The 24,513-nt window shown below is 41.0% G+C and overlaps 1 protein-coding gene across 1 annotated transcript in view; it reads right to left on the bottom strand.

Annotated features, from left to right (window-relative positions):
* Positions 1-24,513, bottom strand: part of kdm4b (lysine (K)-specific demethylase 4B) — a 47,331-nt gene that overhangs the window by 21,714 nt on the left and 1,104 nt on the right. Inside the window, exons 2-8 of the mRNA XM_065955770.1 lie at positions 20,692-21,132; positions 19,339-19,514; positions 17,609-17,723; positions 17,050-17,243; positions 8,835-8,884; positions 5,077-5,180; positions 2,961-3,098 (exon numbers count right to left, since the gene is read on the bottom strand). Of these exons, the coding sequence (XP_065811842.1) occupies positions 2,961-3,098; positions 5,077-5,180; positions 8,835-8,884; positions 17,050-17,243; positions 17,609-17,723; positions 19,339-19,514; positions 20,692-21,105 (1,191 nt within the window). The 5' untranslated portion in view covers positions 21,106-21,132. The remainder of the gene's footprint in view (positions 1-2,960; positions 3,099-5,076; positions 5,181-8,834; positions 8,885-17,049; positions 17,244-17,608; positions 17,724-19,338; positions 19,515-20,691; positions 21,133-24,513) is intronic.

The raw sequence follows: 24,513 nt of genomic DNA, 5'->3' as shown, positions 1-24,513 counted from the left end.
CTGGACTACTTGGTGGAAACGGGGCTTTGCTGCCTTCAGCCAATAAAGAGAAGAGAGATTTGAGAATGGAGTTCGTGGTGATAGAGCTTTTCAAACCTTAGCACTTAAACGTAATGCTCGACCACATCCCTGCACTCTGCTGAATCTGTCGATGTCTTCAAACATCAGTTAAAAACACATCACACTTAAGAGGCATTTGGTTAATCAACAGACATGTCAATATGTTGTGTATTTTCTCGTTTCTCTTATGCGTCTTAAATTCGAAGTTTGGCTTACTTGGCCATCTTATGTGCCATGTTTTTATTTCTCTATGTTATTATGAACATGTAAAGCGCTATATACATATTTCTTTACTTACAAACGTACTTATGGTTGGGGCCAAAAACTTCATACTTACTTAAATTACAACACGGGCAAACTTATTAAAGGGAATGAGAAGAAAGAAGGCTCAGAGAACGTGAATCTCAAGTTCTTTCCAACATGTAAGACAGATGTGAGGGGGGGTTTTAAGCTACCTCCTTACTCAGAATTATTCATAGGAAAGGAGCATGAATGGTACCCCCCGAGGACATCCTGCTGTATGAATGATGTTTTGACAGAATTTAAGCTCTATCAGCGAGGGGACACCTTTTGTAACTAAAATGTTAGAAGACTTTCACCGGGACAATGAAAACACCTTGGTGACAGACTGGAGAAAGAGAAGGAGTTGCAGACAGCGCCCCTGCTCTCTATCACATTCCCCTCACAGTGTGGTGCTTCTCTGGTAATTTGTCGGCCCGGATTAGCAGCGCAGTACGGACCACTCCTTTTTTTTAATCAGACTGAAACAAGTGTAGAGGAGATGCTCTCATGAGCACTAGGCGGGGCGGAGGGAAGACTGCTGCAGTCTGGATTACTGGTTCTTAAATTACAAGTGGCCACATGGGGAGAGTAAGAAGGCTGAAAAATTGTACTTGTGCAAACTGGCAACTCATAAATCTGACATGCAGCCAAGTAGAGAGGAAGCAGGAATAAAGGGAGCACACACACACATACACAGATTTGAGAACACCCACACAAATGGGAAGAAGGGAGGAAGTGAATAGGAAAATGAAGTGGAAGACAAGAGGGGAGGTTCTTCCAGAGGACATTGTAGTTGTGCTCCCGTCCACGACCGACCCGTGCCCTGTCAATTTCATGCTCAGCGGCCCACAGGCAAGCAGCAGTTTGTGTCCAAAGAAGGATGTTGAGGGTACGGTTACTTCGTGTTGGTAACAGATGGTGTGCAGCAGACGGACCACCACTACTTTCATCATTTGATATGATCTATTACTTTATCTTATAGGAGAACCAAACAGCCAGAGCAGGCTGCACATCAGATTAGTGTTGTGCGATATAACAATCTTAGATCGCGAAGGATTTGAACATGCTGACGATCTGCCAAAGCAGAGAGATCGTAGAACCGGGCTTATTCTATCATGCTGCGGTTTATGCTCCTACACAGACGCGTCCCCCCCCCCCCCCCCCCGCAGTGGTGAAAACAAAACTTAAGAGTAGCTTCAGTCCGCAAAATCAACTCCATCCCGGTTATATGCAACTGCTCTGATACTTTTCTAAACAAACACTGCGTGAGCAACTGTTAACTTATCTACATAGTTTGCACAGTTAAGGTTTATATCTCGGATAGCGACACAAGAAACCGTCTAACGAGCCGGAGAGACATTAACAGTCTGCAGAGAGTCAGACAGAGCGGAGCTCAGACAGTCAGTGATGGGAGATATAACCCCAGTGTTTAAAATGTTAATGTCTGTGTTTTCTCGACAGTTTTTGAAAGTTTTTAATCAAGCCTCACCGCCCGAAGCTCACCTATTGTGATAACCGAACCTATAAGGATTAGGCTTAACGACGTTACAGGTGAGAGTGAGTAACCATGGTGACTGTCTGTCTGTCAATCAACAATGTCCCGTCCCCTCTATGAATTAAACTCTTCTGTCAGTAAAACTTACTTTGATCATGTGTCACAGAATGAACACATTCTGTATTATGTTTGATTAGGCCTATATATATATAAACAAAACTAAAGTTAGTCCAATGATGTCATAAAAAACAACAAAGGCTGCAGAGCCTGTATGAAGCTACAGCTGGAGGAACTCTGCAGGGTTAAATAGAACAGAAACACAAGAACCTGAAGAACCTGTTTTTAAATAAATGCATCACTGCGTGAAAATGTTCCCATTGAACACAAAAAGAGGACACATTACTAAATCAAAGTGGTGAGGAAAACCTTCAAATTGTGCATAAATATTGATCAAATTGAGGGAAAGACGAATCTGGTGCTAAAAATGTTCTGGGTGGGAGACCTCCAGACCTCCTACAAACATGTTTTTCAAATAAACTAAACTTGTCAGCACAGTTTTTGTGCATTTAAAAACATCATACAGGGAAATAAGTTTGGTTGAACTGGTCAGTAACTAAAATGAGTCTTAATTTTCTTAAGTCTTAAGAATCGTGATAAAATCGTGACAGTGATTTAGCCAAAAAAATCGTGATATGACCTCTACATCAGTTAAAACCTCTTCACGTGTAGTGTCAACATTGACCAATGTAACTTTAAAGAACTATTTTCATATCTATATTTACACTACTGAAGCTAATAGGTCACCACTTAGATAAAAAAATCCAAACAGTAGAGTTGTTCAAGCCTTGTCAACCTGCCAGCTCCACATCAAGGCCCACCATTCCAAAAGACATCAAGACCCAATAATGTATGGTTTTAGTAAAAAGTATGATTTAAGCTGTTTTAAAAAAAAAAAAGATATCCAGATATTCTCCTGACCACGCTGTTCACACATGTACCTCACAGCTGGGGACTATCCCTGTCAGCCCTATTAAATGTCCAGATCTGCCAACATGGATCCCCCCCCACAGCCTTTCGTCTAATCCTGGCTTCATCTCAATGCTTCAAATCCATTTTATCTTACCTGTGTGGCCATCTTGCCGTAGTCCACCCAGCGCAGGGTGGCGAAGTTTGTGGACTCTGCACAGTTGAAGCCGTGGTTAAAGCCAGCATGGTAGCCATAAGGAAAGGTGATCATAAACTCCCCTTCATTCTGAGTTATCTGTTCAGGGAGAGAGAGAATACAACAGTTATGGATTTAACATTTGTAATATGTACATGGACACAAATGGAAGAACATCGCTGAAATTGTCAGTTCTCTCTCTGAATGAAGTGGAAGAAAATCCCGGGGCTGCATTTATGACTACACTGCAGTGGTGAGCGCAGAGAAGATAAGCATGTGTCTCAAGAATCAGCTGCCTTTACAAAACAGCATCTATCATTTAGGACCAATTACATTTTTTTTAAATCATTTATTAGTTTGTTCTGTGGTCAATACTATCTTCATCAAATTTGAAAATGTGGTAGCTTCTTGACATGCTTGATATTATTTATTGTGCACTTTTATTTTTGTTAGTCAAAAAGACTCCAAAGCTAAACTTGCTTTTTGTCTTTGAAGACATGAAATCGTCAATGAAAATCCATAGTCGGGGGTTAATGACATATGTAGACTCTTTCCTTAGAATACTTTTTAAATAATGTTTAACTTCTTCTATTATCTTATTCATCTTACAGCTGCACTCACCAGTTCCCTGTCTGTGTACAAAATCCACAGTTTTCCTTATTCATGACCTAACTGCATCTGTGACTTGACAATTGCAAATACGAAAAAACTTATCTTATTTCATTCTTAAGTATAACTCGTCAAAATAAAACTAAAAAGCAATTGAGGCTTTCGGAGTTCATCTACTCAGTATAAACTTTTTGGCTAAACTTTTCTGACTTGCGAGCAAAATGAATTCATCCGAACATGAGTCATGACTGCTGAGTGTTGAGTGTCTTCCCATGAGCTCCGTGTTATTCTGAGAGTGTTTAAAAATGTGAGGACAAGTTAAGCACGTTCTTTTTATTTAATGCCATGCCCCAAAACTTAAGCCCTGTGTGCCTGGCTGAGGATCTCAAGTTCTCTGTGAAGCCTGGATCCAGGCAATCAAGAAACACATCAAGCCAGATAAGGTGACAGACATGAGAGCAGAGACAGGGGGTTGAGGCTGAGAGCGCGAGATAGACTTCCTCAACTAAAAGGCAGCAGTACAGATATCAAACACGCTTTTTGCTCTTGCAAGAACGCCAAGAAGGCGGTTTTATTTTTAAACATGAAACGAGAGTTGTACTGTAGGTGTGTAACAAGTTATATGTTCGCTGTGATAATGACGTCCTGAGGGGGGAGCAAAGAGACAAATAGGAGGGTGTGTGTGGGGGGGGGGGAGGACCCTCTCCTGACAGTGAGGAACTTTGAAGGGGGGAAAAAAATGGGACAGAGCAGGCATACAGTCTTTCATTAATTTTGCACGGTGAGGATTTGTATTACCTACTGAATAGAGCAGAAGCAGAAAAAAGCCAATTAATGAGACGCATCGACACAACAGAGGATCAGTACGTACACTGTATCATTAGCACAGACTGTAGCAGTCGTGAGGTCTGCTTTGAGGCCACTAACCTCTGCTGTGGTGGCATTCAACATTTAAAATAAGACCACCCTAAAGATACCCACACCTGAAAAAATACACAAAAACGTCCAAAAAATATTTTAGAAGTTCTGCATTTCAAGTTTAATACCAATGCCTTTGCCATATATCTCTGTGTAACAGATGATATGTGTGCAGAAGTTAAAGTGGACTCTAAGACAGAAACGTTTTGGGGGGAAAAGACGTTGTTGACTCGACAGGTTCAAAATTTGCACATTACCGCTGTTAGCCACGATCGACTGAAGTCACTTGATTTGGAAGAGATATACAAAAGTCCTGTGAGCCACAGTTAAGAAACAAACACGGGCTGATGAGAGACGTTGTTTCAACTCTTTTTTTTTTTTTTTTTTCAAAAGAATGCAAGTGGCTTCACTTTTTTACATGAGATGTCGTGATGTGATTGTCGTGATTGTCATTCAACGCTGTCTGGAATAAACACGGAGACAACAACAGAAGACACCGTACTTTTTTTCAGGGAACAAAGAACATGTGCTGTTACTGAATTTCACTCACCCTGTCGAAGGGAATGCCATATTTCTTCAGGATGGATGGAGATATCAGCGTCATCTTGTGGCGAAGGAAGGCGTCACAGCCTTGGCAGCTTCCAGGGAAGAACCCTGCACAAATAGGGTGACGACAAATAGAGAGCATTTAAAACAATTCACTGATAAAAACACAGGAAATACTAAAATATCAACATATAAGAAGAACCTGAAGCACTACAACAACAAACACTATGCTGTTGACACATACGGGAATCATGGGAGTTCTCTCTGCTACTCATACTATCATTTAATAAGAAGTGTCCATGACTCCTCTGTTTAGTGATGGAAGCCGCTTTAGGAGAGTTTTTTGGCAGTTTGAGAAGAGGGATGAGTTGGCAGGTTAGTATTAAGAAATTACGTATAAATTGTGCCAATTCAAGAAGACTTCTCCAGTCCTAAGTTACCCGTTTATTTACTTGTTTCATTGTTAACCCTGAAACCCAGAAAAGGAAATCCGGTTCCCAGTTGACATGGGCGTGAATTCATTTACTGCCAGAAGTGTGGAATAATCCCATTACCACAGCGCATGTAAATGTGTTGTTTGCGTGCCTCCAGGTTGGATTACGGGAGTAACAGCTGGATTGTGTTGTGGCACAAAAGGAGTACAGCAAAAAACAGGAAAGGCTGCCGCCTCTTCTGAATGAAATAATGAGCCTATGCTGCACAGGATAGATCTACTTAAAAGGAAATAGTCTGCACAGATATTGCATTATCATTTGAAGAAGCAGCAGTTCAACCAAGCTTGGAAGACAGAAGCTACAGACTGACTTAGGCTTGGTCTGAATTATTTCACTTGTCATGATGATTCCCTCACAAATATAAAGTCTGTAAACTCGTGTACTTTAATTATTGACGTCTGTGCTCTCCTTAGAACAACATCTGACCTTACATAAGCACCCGATTTGTATTCTGTGCTTTTGTAATGTTTGCAGCTAGTACTACTTCTAAATCTGATCCAAAGCAGACTTGTGTAGATGCTGAAATTTTGCAACGTCCCCCTCTTTGTTACAAAACAAGCAACCCACTTCCTTAAAGACACAGACTGCTTTGAGATCATTATATACCCCTCTGACATTTAAGGGTTTCAAAGCCCCAACTCTCTCTCTCTCTCTCTCTCTCCCTCTCTAAAACAAAGGCTCACTTTTTCTCTGGGAGACAGAGAGGCTCAGACGGCCTCTGCATAATCAAAAGCCAGAATTTCTCTTCCATCCCTTTTCTCTCCCACTCTGTACCCGCCGGTGCCTCAAAGGGGGGTCCATCCAAGCCTCCACCGAGTTAAACTTTAATGTGACTGACAGTATAATCGGCGCCCATTTCATCCTTCATTTTCCCTGCATTGTTTCAGCCTCTGTTCAACCCTACAAAGCAAGAGAGGGATAGAGAGCCTCTATTCTCTGATCGCCGGCCTGCTTGTTGGAGCTGATAAAGGTGAATAATGTGCCGGCAGAGCCCGGGTATTAATCCCCATTAAAATGCAGCTGGCTCTCTGAACTCTCTGCAGGGTAATATTAACTTAAAGGCTTCATTCTGTCCTTTTGAGTTTGAAAATTAAGTTCCTGCCTCCAACCGTGCACCCTCCCCCTCCCATCCCCACCCCTGACACCCAAATGAGTCTGCAGTCATGACTAAAATAATGCAGAGATGAGGAGTGATAAGAGCGGCGGCTGAAGCTGTGCCAAATGTTTGGAGAGGAGTTTTCAAGTAACAAGACCGTTGTCCCGGCCCCATAATGTGCCCCTCCTACGCCCATTACCCGTCTTTTTAGGGACGTCGTAAACAGTTGGCTACCTGTGCTGACGAGGGCTTTGATAGGTCAGTGGGTGCTTGTTAAATAACATTGGCATCGCTTTCCTCCCACTGCCAGCTGCTTAGATAAGAGGAGAGAGGAAGGCTGCAATCCGGCTGTGACTGAAAGCTCAACGCCAACATGGAGAGTGATAAGAAATGTCTACAGTGTGTATTTGGACTTTGGGGCTGGACGGCATTTCATCAACTAATGAAAAGCAAGATCTATTCAGAACTCTTTTGAAGCTGATTTCACGTACTTAAAGGTTTAGTTTAACAGTCTCACTGAAATACAAACAACATCAGAGCATGAGGTAAATTATAGTAGAGCAATCTAGTTAATCAGCTAGAGAAGACTAACAAGCCTCTCTTATGTTTTAATTTGAAGTACTGTAACAACACTGACAGGATGAACATTGCACATCAAAGCAGCATCCGTTTACCCGACAAGCAAAGCAGTATTTGAAGACTAAATCTGCTCCGATCAGTGAACAACTTCAATAATTAGGACCATTTAATCACTACTGCGAGGTGAATATCATCAGCAAGCACATCAGAAGTCACAACAATTTCGGCTCTGTGACTTTCAGATTGGCAATGAAGAACATCAGAGGCTGCAAAACTAAAAGAACTCAAAAGAAAACATTATCACTGTTCATAATCTCTGACTCGAATCAGATCTACCGGTATGTTAGTCAAGGCATCAAATTGAGAGCAGGTGGAGCCGTTGTTGATGCTGGGTTGTGTTTCCCTGGTGTCACATGAAGTCCACTCACACAGCTTAAGCCAGTGTGCATGCCCGCTTCCATCGCTGCAACACCTGCTGGTTTGCCGTGATAACTGGTCTCATACCTGGCAAACGTGTTGTGTGGAGGTGCCTTAAAACCGCCTACCTTCTCTGGTCAAAGCAAATACAGACCATTCAGGACCAGAATTGAAACTTAGCAGGAGACTATACTGACTGCCGCAGTGTTGTTAGATTGAATTCAGAAGAGATCTTACATATTGCTCATTTGAAGCCCCAGAGAATAATAAAGATTAATATTGTTATTCCAAGAAATGTTCTTCATAAAACATGCTGCATTTATTTGACAGATTTGCCTGCATCTTTGAAAATTGATAGAAATATTGCAGAAAACAGAAACGGCAATGTTTGTTATTCCAACATAAAGCAGCCCTACTGACTACATCGCTTGTCAGTCACACATTGTTCATCAAATATTTTGAGCCTCTTCAGCACAAGAAAAGGACAGCAGGTGACAGAGGCTATTCGTTGGTGATTATTGATTTGTTCTCTGCTCTTCACAACAACAAGGACAAACAGTGTGTCTATTAAATGTTCTACGGACTGGGCAACTCTCCACCATCATCATCCCTGCATTTTACACCTTGGCCTGAGCAACATGCAATACACGAGTTAATCCTTTATTGATCAAAAGAGAGGATGGAGGGAAGAAGAGGGAGAACAGGGTTGGTGGATGTGAAAAGGAAAGGCGCAAGGAGAAATGATAGGGCAGAGCGAGCCGAAGATTGTTGAAGAAAAACTCAAGTCAAAGTGGTAAAAAACAATTTCAGGCTGATTATTTGAATTTGGGACTTAACCTTGGGATATTCAAGTTTGTCATCCACTGCGTACATGCAAAACATTTTTCAGTGTGAGGTCCACAGGGTATACAGCACTTTCCATTGTGAGGAGCACTGGGAGAGAAAAACTGGGATCTGCAGAGGGGGGTATTTATTGTGATGTGAAAAGGGTTCTTAACAGTACTGTGCATGATGTAGCTGAGTAAAAGTTTGCTTTCTAATTTCTAAAAGGGTGAACATGTAAGTGTAGTAAATATATGTTGGACATGTGTTCAGTGTGTAGGACAATGAGCAATATAAAAAAAAAAAAAAAAAAAAAAAAAGGGATTTTATATGAAATAATTTTCAGAACCTTACCTTGTGCCAACCTCTCCAGCCTCTTGCCGTGCTCAGGCGGGATGGCATACCTGCAGAAAGAGAGACATTTTTTTTTATCAAATTGCACTACTGAAACAAGGCAGGCAGCTGAAGGGGACAGATGTCTACATCAATGAACACTTTATATTTTTTCGCCATTATCAGCTTTCTCCATAGAGCCTGTTAGCATAGCTTCCGTTACGTTTTGATTCAGGGAGCGAGTTCTCACCCACTGATCTGTGATAGGTCTGTAGCTTCAGTGGTCGAAAATATGAGGAACTAGCCTTGTAGTTTCACCCCGCTAACCGCAAAATCGTCATTTTGCGTCACTGGAAGCTCCTTTTCAAACTTAGAAATACAAAGATTTCCCATCTCAGTTGAAAATGAGGGCGGGATGCACGACCATTCAAACATACTACCAGGTTTCTAGAGATACAAAGCTTAATGCAAATGAGTGAAGTATCCCTTTAAGGTATGCGGAAATAAAAAGAACTGAAATCTACAATAGGCAAACTGATTTCATTAGAATTTGCTTAAAATAACTCTCTCTCTCTCTCCTTGGATCGTTGCCTCAGTGTTGCTGAAAGGAAAAAACGTTTCGCTGCACACTCCAGTTACATCTTTTTTACTTTGTCGCCCATTGTGGCCCAATGTCAAAGACGTGGATGGATACACACTGGGGAGCCAGGGAGGCATTTGACTGGTTCTTCCCATCAGGACCTCACAGCAGTGATTGGTCTGAGTTTTTACAGGATTCAACAGCTGGAGAAGCAGGGACTTTTGTCAGATCACAGGATTTATTGACTGCTGTCGGTGTGTAAAGTACATTTAAAAAAATATAACAATGCAGGGTGAATTTACAAACCCCACCTTTAAATGCTGTCCTACATATCAGGATTGTCTGACTCTGAATACTTAAAAAGTGATCATTTGAAGGGGATACAAAGGGAGCATGCTTTAGAAGATTAAATGACCGGTGAAGGGCAGGACGGGGAGAAATGACCATTTCGGGAGTGCTGGGTTATTGTACCTTCAGCACCGAGCATTTGAAGGAATTTAAATACCACTGATTTCTTACTTTTCTCTTTAAAAAGATGCACTCAGTGTAAAAATATGTTGGAAAGATGTTACATTAACCTTAGCAGCCATGTAGCTTCACTCCTGTATTCTTCAAATCCACTGCTGTGCATGTTTCTGTAGGTTCTTTGTGTGCATTTTAGTGTTTGATCCTATTTAAGTGTAGTTCTTACTTTGACTTTGCTTCTGATCATGCAAATATAGAAAGCCCTGTAGCCCTGGTTCAGTGTGCAGTTCACATGAGGTAGGTTCCAGTCTGTACCATTACACCAAATGTCAGATGCTACATTTAGTAAGTGAGTTTATTTGTAAAACGGAGTGGGAGGCAGCCAGCTAAGCTTGAATCTGATCTGTTTGTTTTAGAAGTTATACAATGCTCTTTATTACTGCCATCATTTCCTCTGGTTTGCTTAAACTCCAAAAAAGGGAACTGAACTAAAGGTGCGGTGAAGCTAAAGCTTTCATCACTTCCTCCAGCCTCAAACAACCATATGAACACATGACATGGAGGGAGAAGAACTAGTATGGAAGTGTGGAAGAAGGAACAAGATGGAGGGAATGTGAGAGGCGATAACACAGGAGGAGACAAAAAAAGAATGAACGAGAGCATAAGACAGATAGAGAGAGAGAGAAATAATATACAGAAAGAAAGTAGAAGTCAATTTCAGTGTGCTGGCGCCAAGACGTGGTGCTACACTGCCACCTTTAGACCAAAGCCTCGAGCTTCACAGAGGTGCAGCCTCCTGCAACTTTACAGTTCAGATGAACAAAAGTATCCCACATCAGAGGCCGAGACCAGAGCCAGCATGTGACATTTCATGAGGAGCAAGTAAATTGAAACAGTCTTTTATCTCTGCGTTTCAACTCTAATGTTCTGAAAGGACATGAATATGTAAATATGTCCTCTATCTGAGCTCTGCAGTGGCTCAGAATTGTTTTTCATATGTCATGTACAATGACAATGAACCTATTCTATGGGGTCACCTACCCTACCCACCTTTGTTTTGGTTTAAAGATCATAATAATTATATAAACTTGAGTTATACATTGCATTATTTCACTTTACAGAGGCCTGAAAGCTTCCTATTGAATTAGACCTAACCAAGGATTTGTTTTTTTAATTCACACACAACAAAGCAACAGGCATTAATGAGTGCCTACCATAATCTGACTTTATAACCATGCATCACCGATCTTAAGTAAGTGTGATCACACAAACTGTCCAGAACCATTGATTTCCTGATATCAGTTATTTAAAAAAGCCTTGTGTGTTTTGTGAGCAGCTGAGTGCATTACAACATTACACCTTGTAGAATGGACTAAACTCAATCTGCACTCGTCAACCGGAATGACGTCACATCCAAGTTGACTGTGCTCCATGAGCAAGTTGGCAATAAGTCGGACAAGCTACGGACACCTCCAGGAGTACCTTTGTTTTGTTAGCTTATAACAGTTTAACAGACTCAGTTGTTAATAAACACCGTAGTGTACAGCTTAAACTTCACTGTTAATGCAAGTAGCATCCATGTTGGGAGTTTAGCTCAGGCTAGTGAAGTTCCACTGAGTTTCTGAGTTGGAGTTCCGACATCAGCGAGCGTTCCTGGTGACGTATCCGACCGGCAACTCTGGATTTCTGACTTTCAAGATCAAATTTATTGCACCAAATTGGGGCGCAAAACAGGATGATAAAACTAGGCGAGGGTGAAGCAATGTGTTTGTGCTGAGCGTAAGTGTGTCTGTATCTCTGTTCTGAAGATGACATTAACATTGAACTTCTTATCTGACTCTGATGAAGGCAGCGAATAAGGAGATTTTCGTATTCCATTGAAGGTGTTTTTTTTTTCTTTTTCTGTATCAGTGCTGTCGGAACCACAGAGCATCCCTTAGATGATCCCCTCCATCCCAGCATCAAACTAAACAAATCAGCCGTTCAGCGAGTCTCCTCCTGCTCCCTCTCTGATACGGCCACAGTTGCCATGGCAGCAACACGTCCGTCACTCCGGCAGCAGAGAGAGAGAGGGAGAGAAACTCACAAATAAAACAACACACAGCAAATGAAGGCTTGAACTTTTCCACCTCTCTGAGGAAGACTTTGATTTCTCTGTGGTGGGAAGGCTGACCTGGCAGGTGGAATTAAGCTGTCATGACAGCATGAGAAGTGGCGCAGCGTGTGTTTGTGTGTTTTACACAACGACAGTCATGCTACCAACTGGGTGCACGTGCAATGTTCCCATGAAGCCAATTCTGTTTAAGGTCCATGTGTATAAAGTGGAACATCAAGTTTCTATTGATTTATATTAAAGTTATAATTTATTCCAACTGTTTATAATTAAAATCAGCATATACTATGGGAGAAAATAGATTTTTGTACCCTGCAGCCCAAATCTAGTTTTTCTAGATTGATTGAAACAGGGATGCTAAAAATAAAATTAAAAGGATTTAGCATTTAGTAAATGTTTGCAACACATTAACAGTCTCTATGTGCCCTGCAAACCAGCGGACAAATATGCTTAAGATGTTTTATATTTGAAATATATAATGACAGTAAATATCCTCACAAATGATTCACATAAAGATATGAATATCTTCAGAGGTATCATCAGTGCAGCAAACAATGTGAATCACACTTTTCATCTAAACTTATTATTTGACTGAAATAGAAAGTATTTTGACTAAATGTACAGCGCTAAACACACACACGCACGCACGCACGACAAGTACGACAAGTCTTGACAAGACAAAACAAGAACTATGAGCAGATCTACGACTCTTTTTAAAGCACAAAGCACAGGAAATGTAAATATATAAAAAACCTCACCCAATATCAAAATGCAGAACAACCACAGACACATATGCTACAGGCAGATCTTCAGCTCTGCACATCTCTTCTCACTTGCTCGCTTAAAAAAAAACTCACTGTCAAACCAGAATGGTTCAAAACCTTTTGGCTACAAAGTGAGTTGAAGACTGATGGATTCATAATTAACTCCTCCCTCAGTGGGAACTTGAAGCCTGGCTATGCTTCCAAATGTCCTTTTAATTCTCTTTTGTCAACCTTTCCCCCCCGCCCCCCCCCCCCCCCCCAACAAGTTTTAAGGCTAATGTTTTATCTGACAGCAGATCTGCTGCTGTGTGGTGGGGCAGAGGGGGATTCAGCTATGAAAACATAAAAGGGAGTAAAAAAGGAGAATAAAGGATGATTCATGGATAAAGGCAGGGACAAAGTGGTGGACTGGTAAGGTTGAGATCTGTAACACTGCGTGTGTGTGTGTGTGTGTGTGTGTGTGTGTGTGTGTGTGTGTGTGTGTGGGGCAGTCTTTGTGGAGGGGTCTGACTTTGATGGGAGCAGGGTTGCAGGGGGAATGGACTTAATTTCACATACGGCTGCACTATGAGAGAGAAGACGGTGTGTGTGTGTGTGTGTGTGTGTGTGTGTGTGTGTGTGTGTGTGTGTGTGTGTGTGTGTGTGTGTGTGTGTGTGTGTGTGTGTGTGTGTGTGTGTTTTAAGGAGGCATGCTCTGTTTAACAGCCTGTAATTACCCCACCATACACAAGTGTGAACGAGAAAATGATTCAATTTAAGAAAAATGAAGGTGCCCAGGCTTGGTGACTAGAGAGAGACGGTGAAAGAGAGTGAGAACAAAACCGAGCATGATACTTGAAAGAAAGCAAAGAGAAAGAAAAAGTAAGTGAACGGTGTGCGGCCCTCCATCCAGGGTAAGAAAAAAGTCTGTTGACAGGGAGGATGGAGATAAGTTCAGAAGCAGGAAACTTGATATGAGCACATGTATTTGCAAACTGCAGATGAAGGCACATTGTTTCTCACATGTATGAGGACACACACAGAGTTATTTTTGATGGCATATTTAAAACACACTTCTACTGTTGATACTCCATAAGGCCCCATGTCCACTTAGCTTCTTTTTTCAATTGTTTTCAATGAGGAGAGAGTGTTCGCAGCAGAAAGCGGCCGCCTAGAGAAAAGGCGCAGCACCCAGCATCTTTTTCTCCAAACGCTCCGCCTTTATTGTGCGGCCGCTCTGAGCGCTCAAGTTGAAAATTGTTCAACTTTACAGGAAGCCGCCGTTGACGTCGCTCTTTTCCAAATATATCGTCTCTTATATCCCACTTTCTCTTTGCGCTGTGTCTGATCAGCAAATAAACGATCTAAAATAAAATAAAAACATTCAGTAAAAAGTAACAGAGCCGTGTCGGCCATACAGCGGCCGTTGTCAACAGACTGTTGTCATAGAGACAGGATGGTCATGTAGAGTTTCCTTTTCCCGAGAGTCCGATTGTGTTTTTAATTGTTTTTAAACTGTATTTTCTATGAGCTCTGTACAGAACTTTGACTTGAAAACACTTTACAAATAAATGTATTATTATTTTCTGCCTTGAAAAAAATGTCTAGTAATAATGTTGCACTGCTTTGTGGATCTTCAGTATGTCCTTTTCCCCAGCACAAAAAGGCTCCAAAATAGCAACAACTAAACTACATCCCATCAGCTGCAACCACCAACTTCTTCTTCTGTCTGATACATCTGTTGTGTGCCAACATGTGTCAAATGACACTATTTTGTAAGTGTCACCTTTAGTGAAAGAAAAGTCAAGTGGTACATTTGTTTGATGGACGAGAAGCGGATTAGACTCTCTGTCATCATTCACTTGAATTTATAAAGCCCAACAGGAAAATCATACTTTAAAGGCTACACTTTTACAAAAAAGAGGCCTTTTCTTTCATTTATTCTCATTTCCATTGAGAAGGTCCTACCAAAGTAAGATGTGGATTCTGTTACTCAATGCAAATGCTTTCGCAACCATCCGTCCTGTTTCAGTCAGTGATTCAATCGATATTGATGTGTCCCTGAGCAACATACTGATAGCCTACCTACAAGTGTAACAGTGCGTCAGTAAAACTTCAGCACAGATTGGGCCGCTGACCTAGTGGTTAGTTCACATGCCCCATGTGCAGAGGCTGTAGCCCCATAAAGGGGACAGCCAAAGTTCAAATCCGGCCTCTGGCTCGTTTCCTGCATGTCATTCCCCACTCTCTCTCTCCCCCGGTATCCGAACCACTTTTCTTTCTCTACAATATAGGCACAAAAATAATCTGTCCAGATTGGAGTTTGATACTAACTGAGGAGAAAGAAGCAGGCACATGGGATAAACCTGCACAAAGCTTAATAGCCATGGCACTGACAACACTCGGCACAGCCCATCGAACACAGACACAAAAATCACAGCTTGATGACTTACATTTCTTATGTACACGTGCACACACACACACACACACACACACACACACACACACACACACACAGGTTGGAGGTTGTAATGATATCTTCCCGCTCCTAGTGAGAGGTGTGAAATAGGAGACATAGAAATGATTTTAATGAGATCACATCACAGAGAGGAACAGGTAACACCCATATACACGCACGCACGCACGCACGCACGCACGCACGCACGCACGCACGCACGCACGCACGCACGCTTTGTGACAACAAACAACGTAAATTGAATCCTAGGTTTCTGCTTGTTCTAGTCTGGCTTCATGGGAGATCCAGGCAGTTCTGCACGCTCACTGACCACAAGGCTCCGTCCCCTCCTCGAGTCAATGTTTACAATGACGGGCTATCTGCTGCAAAGGCTTGTCTTGTTGTCACTTGAAAGTAGCACAGTACTGATTAGCATCTCTGTCTAGTTACTGAAGGTGTGTTTCAACTGATATCTCGCTTGTCTTAAGTCCAAGATGACTTAAGTCAGGCTGTGACTCTCGTCCAAAGAAGCGCCTGTTAAGATCTCTGACTTAATAAGTTTGCTCTAACAAAGGATTCAATAACATCATTCTGCTTCATTTCAACATATGTATGTCATTTTTGGTTTTAACAAGATATCATTTAATTGATAATGGCGTACATTGTTCTGGATATCCCCGCTAAGTGTAGCTCCACTAAAGCAGCAATAATACACACATTCTATTTCCAACAAGTCCGGAGAACAAAAGTTCTCGGTTTAAATGCTGTTGACGTGCTTTTATTGTGAAACAGCTATATCAGGAAATGCAGCACTCACATCTGTAGAACCTCAACACAACTCGGAGAAAGAAACAAAACTTTACACCACACCGATTCAGTTAGAAGCTACCACGTCCTGAGAAGTGAACCCACAGTGACTAATAAACATCTTTCGAAACAAAACTCACACTGCCCAGCAGAAACCTTTATGATTGTGTTGACTCCTCATATAAGCTCATATCCTTTAAAACAATGAATTGATTACCTTGCCTCTAAGTCAAGTCCGTTGCATTTAAATCAGAATTTGATGACATAGCTGTTATCAGCCTCAAAATAGTTAAGCCTCAATAATATTACAAAGGATATGGGGCCAATTCAAGCGGTCGACAGAGATGGCTTCAACCTACTTTTTACTACTTTGGACTTAAGACACACCATGCCAAGCCTAGTTTAACATGTTAGTGTAATAGTTTTTGTTGGTGTAAGTGCAAATATTATCATATAAATAATATTGATCTTAATATTTGCTCTTGTGATTTAAAAAATATATATATTTACTTGAATGACTCAGTTTTTAGTACTTAATAAGACCTGTTTTTATCATTTTTTTAAATTAATATTACATTTTAGAGTTTGTTTTTTTTTACACATTTTGAGGGATGCAAACAATTTTTATCAGCAGAATCCCCCAATATATCGAGATGTTATTGTACAACCCTAACTTGATTACTATATGCCTTGATTATAATATGATACGTCATTACATTATGCTGCTGGTTGAAATAAAATGGCATGTTAAAAATTAAGAGACTGATAGATTTTTGAATCCACCAGTCACAGTGGAGAAAAAGTCAATTTCCAACCCTGGTGAGAAGTGCTGGCTAATGGTTCGTAAGGTCCAAAAGAACATCTGGCACAAGGCCTTGGATGATCGACATCAGTATTTAAACTCAATCGGAGTTCAGAAAGAAGATGTGCAGAGTGCAACCCAAACGTGGCTTTGGGGTTCTTTAACAGTCACTGTGTAAATCTGTGGAGCATAAAAATGGCAGCAGAATTCAACTGCCTTAAATAACAAGTGATAGGACAGATGACTTCAAAAACCAAAAACAGCGACTGACCAGGACTTGGACTGCCCAAAGTGCAGGTAGTTGATGCTGTAGAGGTCCATGTCCTCAGTGTGCCAGGCAAATGTTGTCTTCCACATGCCAAAGTAGAGGTAAGGAGTGTTGACACCCTCGATGACGATGCCACACTCCTGCTCCACCATATCCAGTAGTGTGTTGAGGTGGCCGATGTTCCACTCATGAACGTCCTGACCGAGACAACAGGCATCTTTTAATTGGCATGTACAGGACTGTTCTGCTTACTACAGACAAAGTGGTCCTCAATGTCTATAAAAGACCACCAGATGGTGCTGTGGTCAAACAACGTATTGCACTACAATCATTATTCTGAAGCAGCTATATTTAAATAAACATCATTTAGTGAAGAAATTACACAAAAATGTGCAATTCAAATAATTAATAACACAATTCAAAAAAATGGAATCAATTATTTTATATCCTTACATCACTGAATAACAGTCTGGCAATATAAGTATCAAGTAACACAAGCAGGGTCAGCAAATAAGCGATCAAAAATAAGGATCTTCAAAGTTGAAAAACACTCTGCCCTTACCTCATCATAGATGGAGCCACTGACATCCGCACCATAGATGGGGGACACAAATGTCAGGTTCTTCCAGTACTTCCTCTCCAGGTCATCAAAGTCTTTGTGCCGGGGTGTGCAGTACCTGAAAACAGCACCGGATCAGTCATATTGTCAGCAGTGTTCAGGGAGATTGCAATAAAACAGCATGTTAGAAAGTAGGGCTGCACGATATATCGTTTCGTCATCGTCATCGCGATGTGCACATGCGGAATAGTCTCACCGCAAGGTTATGCGATGTGAAGAAAAAAACAAAACAATATTTGAGCCTTTCAAGTAACTTTATGTAGCCTGTCTACGCCCATTCACATTACTAATAGATCTAAATGAGCATATATTTATATATTTTATCACATTACATGTAACAACTGTTATCAGGGTCGGGCAGAGCGACGTGCAGCGTGAGTGGTCGAGCGACTAAGAGAGAGGGAGCATAGCAGGGATTTTGACAATCTGACAGTTTGCTTATAGTTAATAAGCAAACTGCAACATGAGAGGCTATACTTAACACTTTCTAGGTTAAAGGCAGCGGCCTCCAGATCTGTGCGCTCAACTTTGTCTTCAGTCAGAACGGGCTCTCGGTTTTGTTTTTGAGGTGTAAGTTTCGATCTTCTGATGGCCCATTTTATTGTTTATTTCATGTCCTCCTTCACACGCCTTGCGATTTTCATGAGCTGCCATAAAACTTGAAACAGTCGTAGTTTAATGTCGAAGTAATCCGTTGCTTAAAGTTTGCTTTGCTTCCTGCGGAAATCGCCATTTTTCTCTTTCCAAGGCGGATCGTTTTCACAAAATGCATTGTGCTTGTTCTAGAAATGTCTGTAAACATTACTTTTCATTGATTTACATCTCTGGCAACTGATTACTCAAGCCTACAAAAAAGGCAAAACGCAGGAGGAGGACAAACTCTGTGAGCCATTGCGCATCTGCTCAGCCTGTGTGTGTGTGCGCGCTCCCGCTGTGTGTGTCTCTCTCTCTCTCTCGCACGCAGGCTGGAGGGGCGCACGTGCAGCACGTTAATATATTTAATAAATATCCCCATAATACGGAGAATTGAGCTGAACAGAGTGAAGCAGTAAGCTTTAAAAAATATCGCAATATATATCGCAGGACAAAAAAATATTGCAATGTCATTTTTTCCCCAATATCGTGCAGCCCTATTAGAAAGCATCCAGCATTAGGAGAAGTTCAACCTTTTTTTCTTTGACACTTCTAGGTTTTCTAAATACCTTCATCTCAGAACCATAGGAAAAGGGAAAAACGGATGACAACAATTTCCCTCTTTTTTTTGCAATATCATCATTTTTATTCCTTATTTATGTAGAAGTATTGAAAATGCCGAGTCCTAGATTATATCCTCAATAAACATGATATGATGATACTATAGTGGTGATTCTATTTCATTTAAGACTTTTACCACTAGAGGGCAGAAAATACAGTTCTAAACAAATGTACAGCCTCAGTTTTATACAGTGCCTGTAGACATATTGGTCTTGCCGGTTTCAAACTTTAGACCTGTAGGTTTATAATATTGAGCAACAGAAAAAGACGTCAAGAAATGTTTGAGTCTTTGTTGATTTCAGTGACATGAAACTAGAGAAAGCACAGTACAAGTATCAGTATCAATTCCTCTTAGTATGTGGTTGACCATGTGTACACACAACAACGAAAACACACAAAACAACAACCGACCAACTTACTTCTTGCTGTTGGCCATCTTGCGGTACTCTCCTACAGTCATAGACTTCTTCTGGATGTTGTACTGAGTGAATAGACCCGACTGTCCGGTCACAACCTGTGTGATGGGAGCTGGAATCACCATGTCCTCGATGCTGTCGTAGGATTTCCGAGGCTTCCAGCCCTCTGGAGGAATCACCTGGTGAAAGAGACGGCAGGCTTTTCAATTTACCTTCAGGAACATGTTTGTTTTTCCAGATGATTTTGGGGGCTTTTGCTTTTATTTGGACAGGACAGTGGAAAATAGACGGGACATGGAGTGAGGGAGAGCGGGGCGTGACTTGCACCAACAAAAACAGGATCAGGGGTTGAACCTGCGACCAGTGGGGAAAAGGGCTGTAGCCTGTGATCATGGGGCGCCAGCTCAACTAACTGAGCTGAATGAGCATCCCAGCGTTGTATAGAGTATGGAATCGTACTTAATCTTTCTGTATGTGGTCTGAAAAGACATTCTCAGAAAAGCAAAGATATGTTATGTTATATCATGTGGCTATTTATGTTAATGATTTGACTGAAATTTTATTTACAACAACAATTTTAGCAAATCCTCAACCGTTACTGATTTAATCTTCTAAAATATCGAAAAGGTTTGCTTCTCTTTTTTTATTTACATAATATAAGTAGGGCTGTCATCCTTCAGTCGATTGATTGGTTGGTTGATCGATGCGCTCTCGACGACCAAAATCTCAATGGTCTGACATTGCACGTGTTACTTTCATAGGGAAGATGCATCGAGCATTTTTTTGGCAGGATTGGAGGGAGACCAGAGTGATGACGTGTTTGGAAAAAAAAAAAAACTGTGAATATGAATATAGGTCTGGAGCCGTTATACACGAGGATGCACCTTTTTTCCCTCCAGAGTTGTTAATAATTGTAGCATAATTCATTATACATTATAATTTATTAGACTAATAGCCAGGGTGCTCTGACTGCACTGTCACTTACAAGCGATGACTTATAGTTAGGCTAACGTGCAGATTTTTTTTACAACTACCAATCGATTGGTTGTTGGGTTTAATTTCAGTCGACCAACTTTTTCTATGGTTGACAACAGCCTTAAATATAAGTATTATCATGTGCAATCCTTTGGGGCTTTTTGTCATTTTAATAAAACTAAATATGAAATGTTAAGACCCCTAGACCCCTTAGATCTAGTTAGTTGCAATATACATGTGTCACTTTTGTCTGAAAGTTTTTTCAATAATCTTCCGAGCTAGCAGTTAGAACCTGACCATAACGTGACAGTAAGGACTGCATATAGGTTTATGTATTTCATGTGTGAGAGCATATACTCAGAGTGTGAATGTTGTCCTCACCTTTGCCAGGCCAGCCCGGTGAGCTCCTTGACTCTCCATGTAGACGATGTATTTGGCAAAGTCTTTGAACTCCTCCATGGTGGGCCTAAAGGTCATGATCTTGCAGCTGGGGTTCTTGGCGCTGACTGGTGGCAGTGGTGGTGGCAGAGGGGTCGGGGGCAGGTCAGAGCCTGGAACAAGGCCGGGGGCCAGGTTTGGGTCTGCAGGCTGAGCCGGAGTATGATCTGGAGCGGCATCGTGTTCTGAGGTCAATGCTGAGTCGGGGGTTTCGGCTAATGCTGGCTCCTTGGCGGGAATTTGATCTTGGGCAGCATCAGAGCTGAGAGCAGGAGGAGAGGCTGGGGTAGTTTCAGGGGGTGAGGCTGGGGCAGGGTGAGGAGCCGGCACCGTGTCCATGGGCATGTCGGTAGCCATCGGGTCTTTTAAGGGTTGCAGGTAAACCTGGAAGGTGGACAATGAACAGTCAGGGCATATTCAGTCTACTTTGGACATTTTCTAAAAACCAAATCTCTGAACAGCTAAATGTTAAATATGACATTGGAAACAAACGTGTGCTCTTCTAAAATGTGCATCTGATGCAATAACCTTTACAGGAAAGGCAAACTCAAATCTAGTTATTATGTTGATGTTTTTTAAGAATAGAAATAAACCACATTTACACTCTTCCTGGCGTTTTATAAAACGAAATATAAATCCAGGGACACAATCATTTTGAAGGCACTGATTATTTTCAGCTTCATATTCTTTACATGCCACAAGTAAATGGTAAAATGGTAAATGGACTTAAGCTTATTTAGCACTTTTCTAGTCTTCGGACTACTCAAAGCGCTTTTACACCACATGTCACACCCACCCATTCACACACTGATGGTAGTGATCGCTATGTAGTATCATCCATTAGAAGTAACTAATCCCATTCATACTGCAGTAGCGGGAGCAATTCAGGGTTAAGTGTCTTGCCCAAGGACACAATGGACATGTTGCTCAGCTGGGGATCGAACCCTCGAACTTCTGGTTGAGAGGCGACGTCTCTACCAACTGAGCCACAGCCGCCATAAGTCAAAACCTTTAGCTCCCTGTTTAGATATATGTAGGGAAATAATCCGTTACGTCAAAACAAAAACAAAAAAAAACTTGAGAGTTCTAATTCTCTTTTAAGCAAATTAGAAAGCAGTGAGGTTTCGACCTGTCCATCAAGAGTCACTACACCCATTATAATTGTCCTGCTTACAATGAGGCAAGGCACGTTTAATTATATAGCACATTTCAACAAGAAGGAAATTCAAATGAGCTCCCGACCAACCAAATCTGACCACATCATCTGACACCTCTGCTTTGACTGCTTAACAGCAACATTACTGACATGCCTTCAGGCTATCTTAACCCTGTTTTATACTTCTGCGTTGAATGACGCCATAGCTACACTGAAGTGGACTAGGCCATTTGTGAGCACTAAATACTCATGCATTGGTGTGTCTGCTAGCTCTGTAACGCTCTGCCTATAAACGCTAGCTGCCGGTCTGATTTCTATGCTTGTTATATCCGGCACATTCTCAACACGTTCTCTGTTTGTTTGTGTACGGGAAACTGTGGCGACTGAAACCAAGCGCATTATGTTCGGAGTTAGAGCTGATAAATATTGAGCAGCAGTTGATTATTCTGGCTCGTAGCGTTCTTCCTTCTGCATAATTTCAATTATGGCTGCAATACAAGAAATGTTGTAAATGCAGGAAAAGCAATTCATTCTACCCATCAGCTCAATCACAGGGCATGCGATTGCATCGTTTCGACAGGTAGTTATATTCATGAGGGTGTGCACATCAGTCTACCTAAGCAGGCACAGGGCTACGCAAACCTAAGGCATATGCCATGGTGGGTTTGAAGTTTGAACCCAGAAGAGTGAATCAGGCTTTATACACTAGTCTCATACAGGACTATGGCTGCCACTTCTTCACAATCCACCGATTTACCTTTTTTTTTTACATCTTTAAACTTTTGAAAAATATTGTCAAAAATACTCTAAAATCCATCAATTCATCTTTATTTGTATAGCAACAATTCGCCAGAAGTCCACTACATAAAGACTCTTCTTTTACTATTCTAACCAAAACAGAAAAGTATCAGACCCTTTATGTTAAAGGTGCTTGCCTGGAACTTGTACATTTTTTGATTTCTTTATTTTTGCTTTAAAAAAATAATCAATATATTAACTAGCTGCTTGTTAACAAAAACGTTTAATTATTTTTGTTTGAATGAATAGTATTTGCTGCTCTATTCAAGACACTTCTATGCTGAAAAAGAGTCGAGGTACATGATTAATTTACCTTATGGTAACGCATTATATGAAGGGCAACATCAACAAGTAAACATATAATCTCTTACATTAATTTAATAACTGCCATTGTCATGTTATAGGAGGAGATGACATGAAGTGAGAAAAACATGTGACCCCAGAGACTTCCAGCTGCCCTCTCTTAACAGAAAACAGTGTGAGAATCCCAGGGAGACAATCAGACACTAAAATGTCCACAACAACAGATCTTAAAATGTACCACAGCTCAAACCGTTAGGCTATGCGATTAAGTCCTGAGTAACTGGGTTTGCTTGAGTCTTTCAGAATCGGTTTAATGTTGTTGTTTTTTGTTTGGCAGTCAAACAAAACAGCATTATTTTTATTATTAATCAGGAAAGCTATACTTCCCTTCATTTGACAGGAACGTTTCACCCCTTGTCCTTATACTTCTGACTAGGTATTAATGTGTATCACTGGGTTTTTCATACATTTTAGCAGCTCTCGAGTCTTGTAGTTCATCAAGTAGCAACTTAAAAAGCTCCTTTAACAGTTAAAACTGCTTAAGGCCAATCAACTTTGGACATGAACATTCAGTTAATAATCTATTAGCTGATTGAAATAAACGTATCGCCATTTGTTTTTGGCAATACACTGATCCCTTCAGTTGTTTTTCAGTTAAAACGACTTCCAGCCTCTGACCCTGGATTCACCAACCAGAGGATGATCAGTTTAAATAACTGAACATCCTCTGACTGAATAACTTTCAGTTTTGGGCTACTGCTCAGACAACAAGTCTGTAAAAGATGTCACATTAAGAGCTGGGAACTTGTGACAGGTGTTTTCACTTACTTTTTGACTACACAATTAGGGATGCTCCTTATATATATATATATATATATATATATGAAATCAGTGGATACATTGATAGTTGCTTATTAGAAGCAGTCCGACTTTCCTTAAGGGTGGCAAAACAGTGTTCCTGGCAAAGTAACTGAGGGTGACAGACAGTGACTTTTTAATGATTTGCTGCTGCAGGTGTTCTCAAAATAAGGTTGGAGAAATGTTCCTCTGCACATGCTGCCAAGAAGGGGTCTACCAGCCAATCACCACAGAGTGCAAACACAATGTGTGCATCAGTGTTTTGGAAGTTGAACTTAACAATAGTAGTTAAACTAAACATAAACTTAAAGCGCTTTCTTTTTTACTCCAGGAATACCTTCAGCATTCAGCATGATATTCACTTTCCTTCCACACAAACAGGAGACAAGAATTTATTTTCCTTGAAGTTTACAAAAAAAAAATTCTCCAATAGCATTTTGCTCTGCAACACTTACACAATTTGGAAAGTACAGTTGTAAATTATTGTTTTTGGCGTATACCTATAAAGCACACTAATGCAATGCATGCAACTACACACACTCCTTCTGACACCCACAGAGCAGGTCAACACTGTACGAACTGCAGTTTCCTATTTGTGCTTTGACTTCCTACTACAACAACAACGTTAAATTAATTGAAACAGCAAACAA

The sequence above is a fragment of the Labrus bergylta genome, chromosome 6, assembly GCF_963930695.1.
Source record: "Labrus bergylta chromosome 6, fLabBer1.1, whole genome shotgun sequence".
Classification (NCBI taxonomy): Eukaryota; Metazoa; Chordata; class Actinopteri; order Labriformes; family Labridae; genus Labrus; species Labrus bergylta.
The sequence above is the reverse complement of the archived record's forward strand: the minus strand, read 5'-3'. Positions and strand labels throughout refer to the sequence as shown.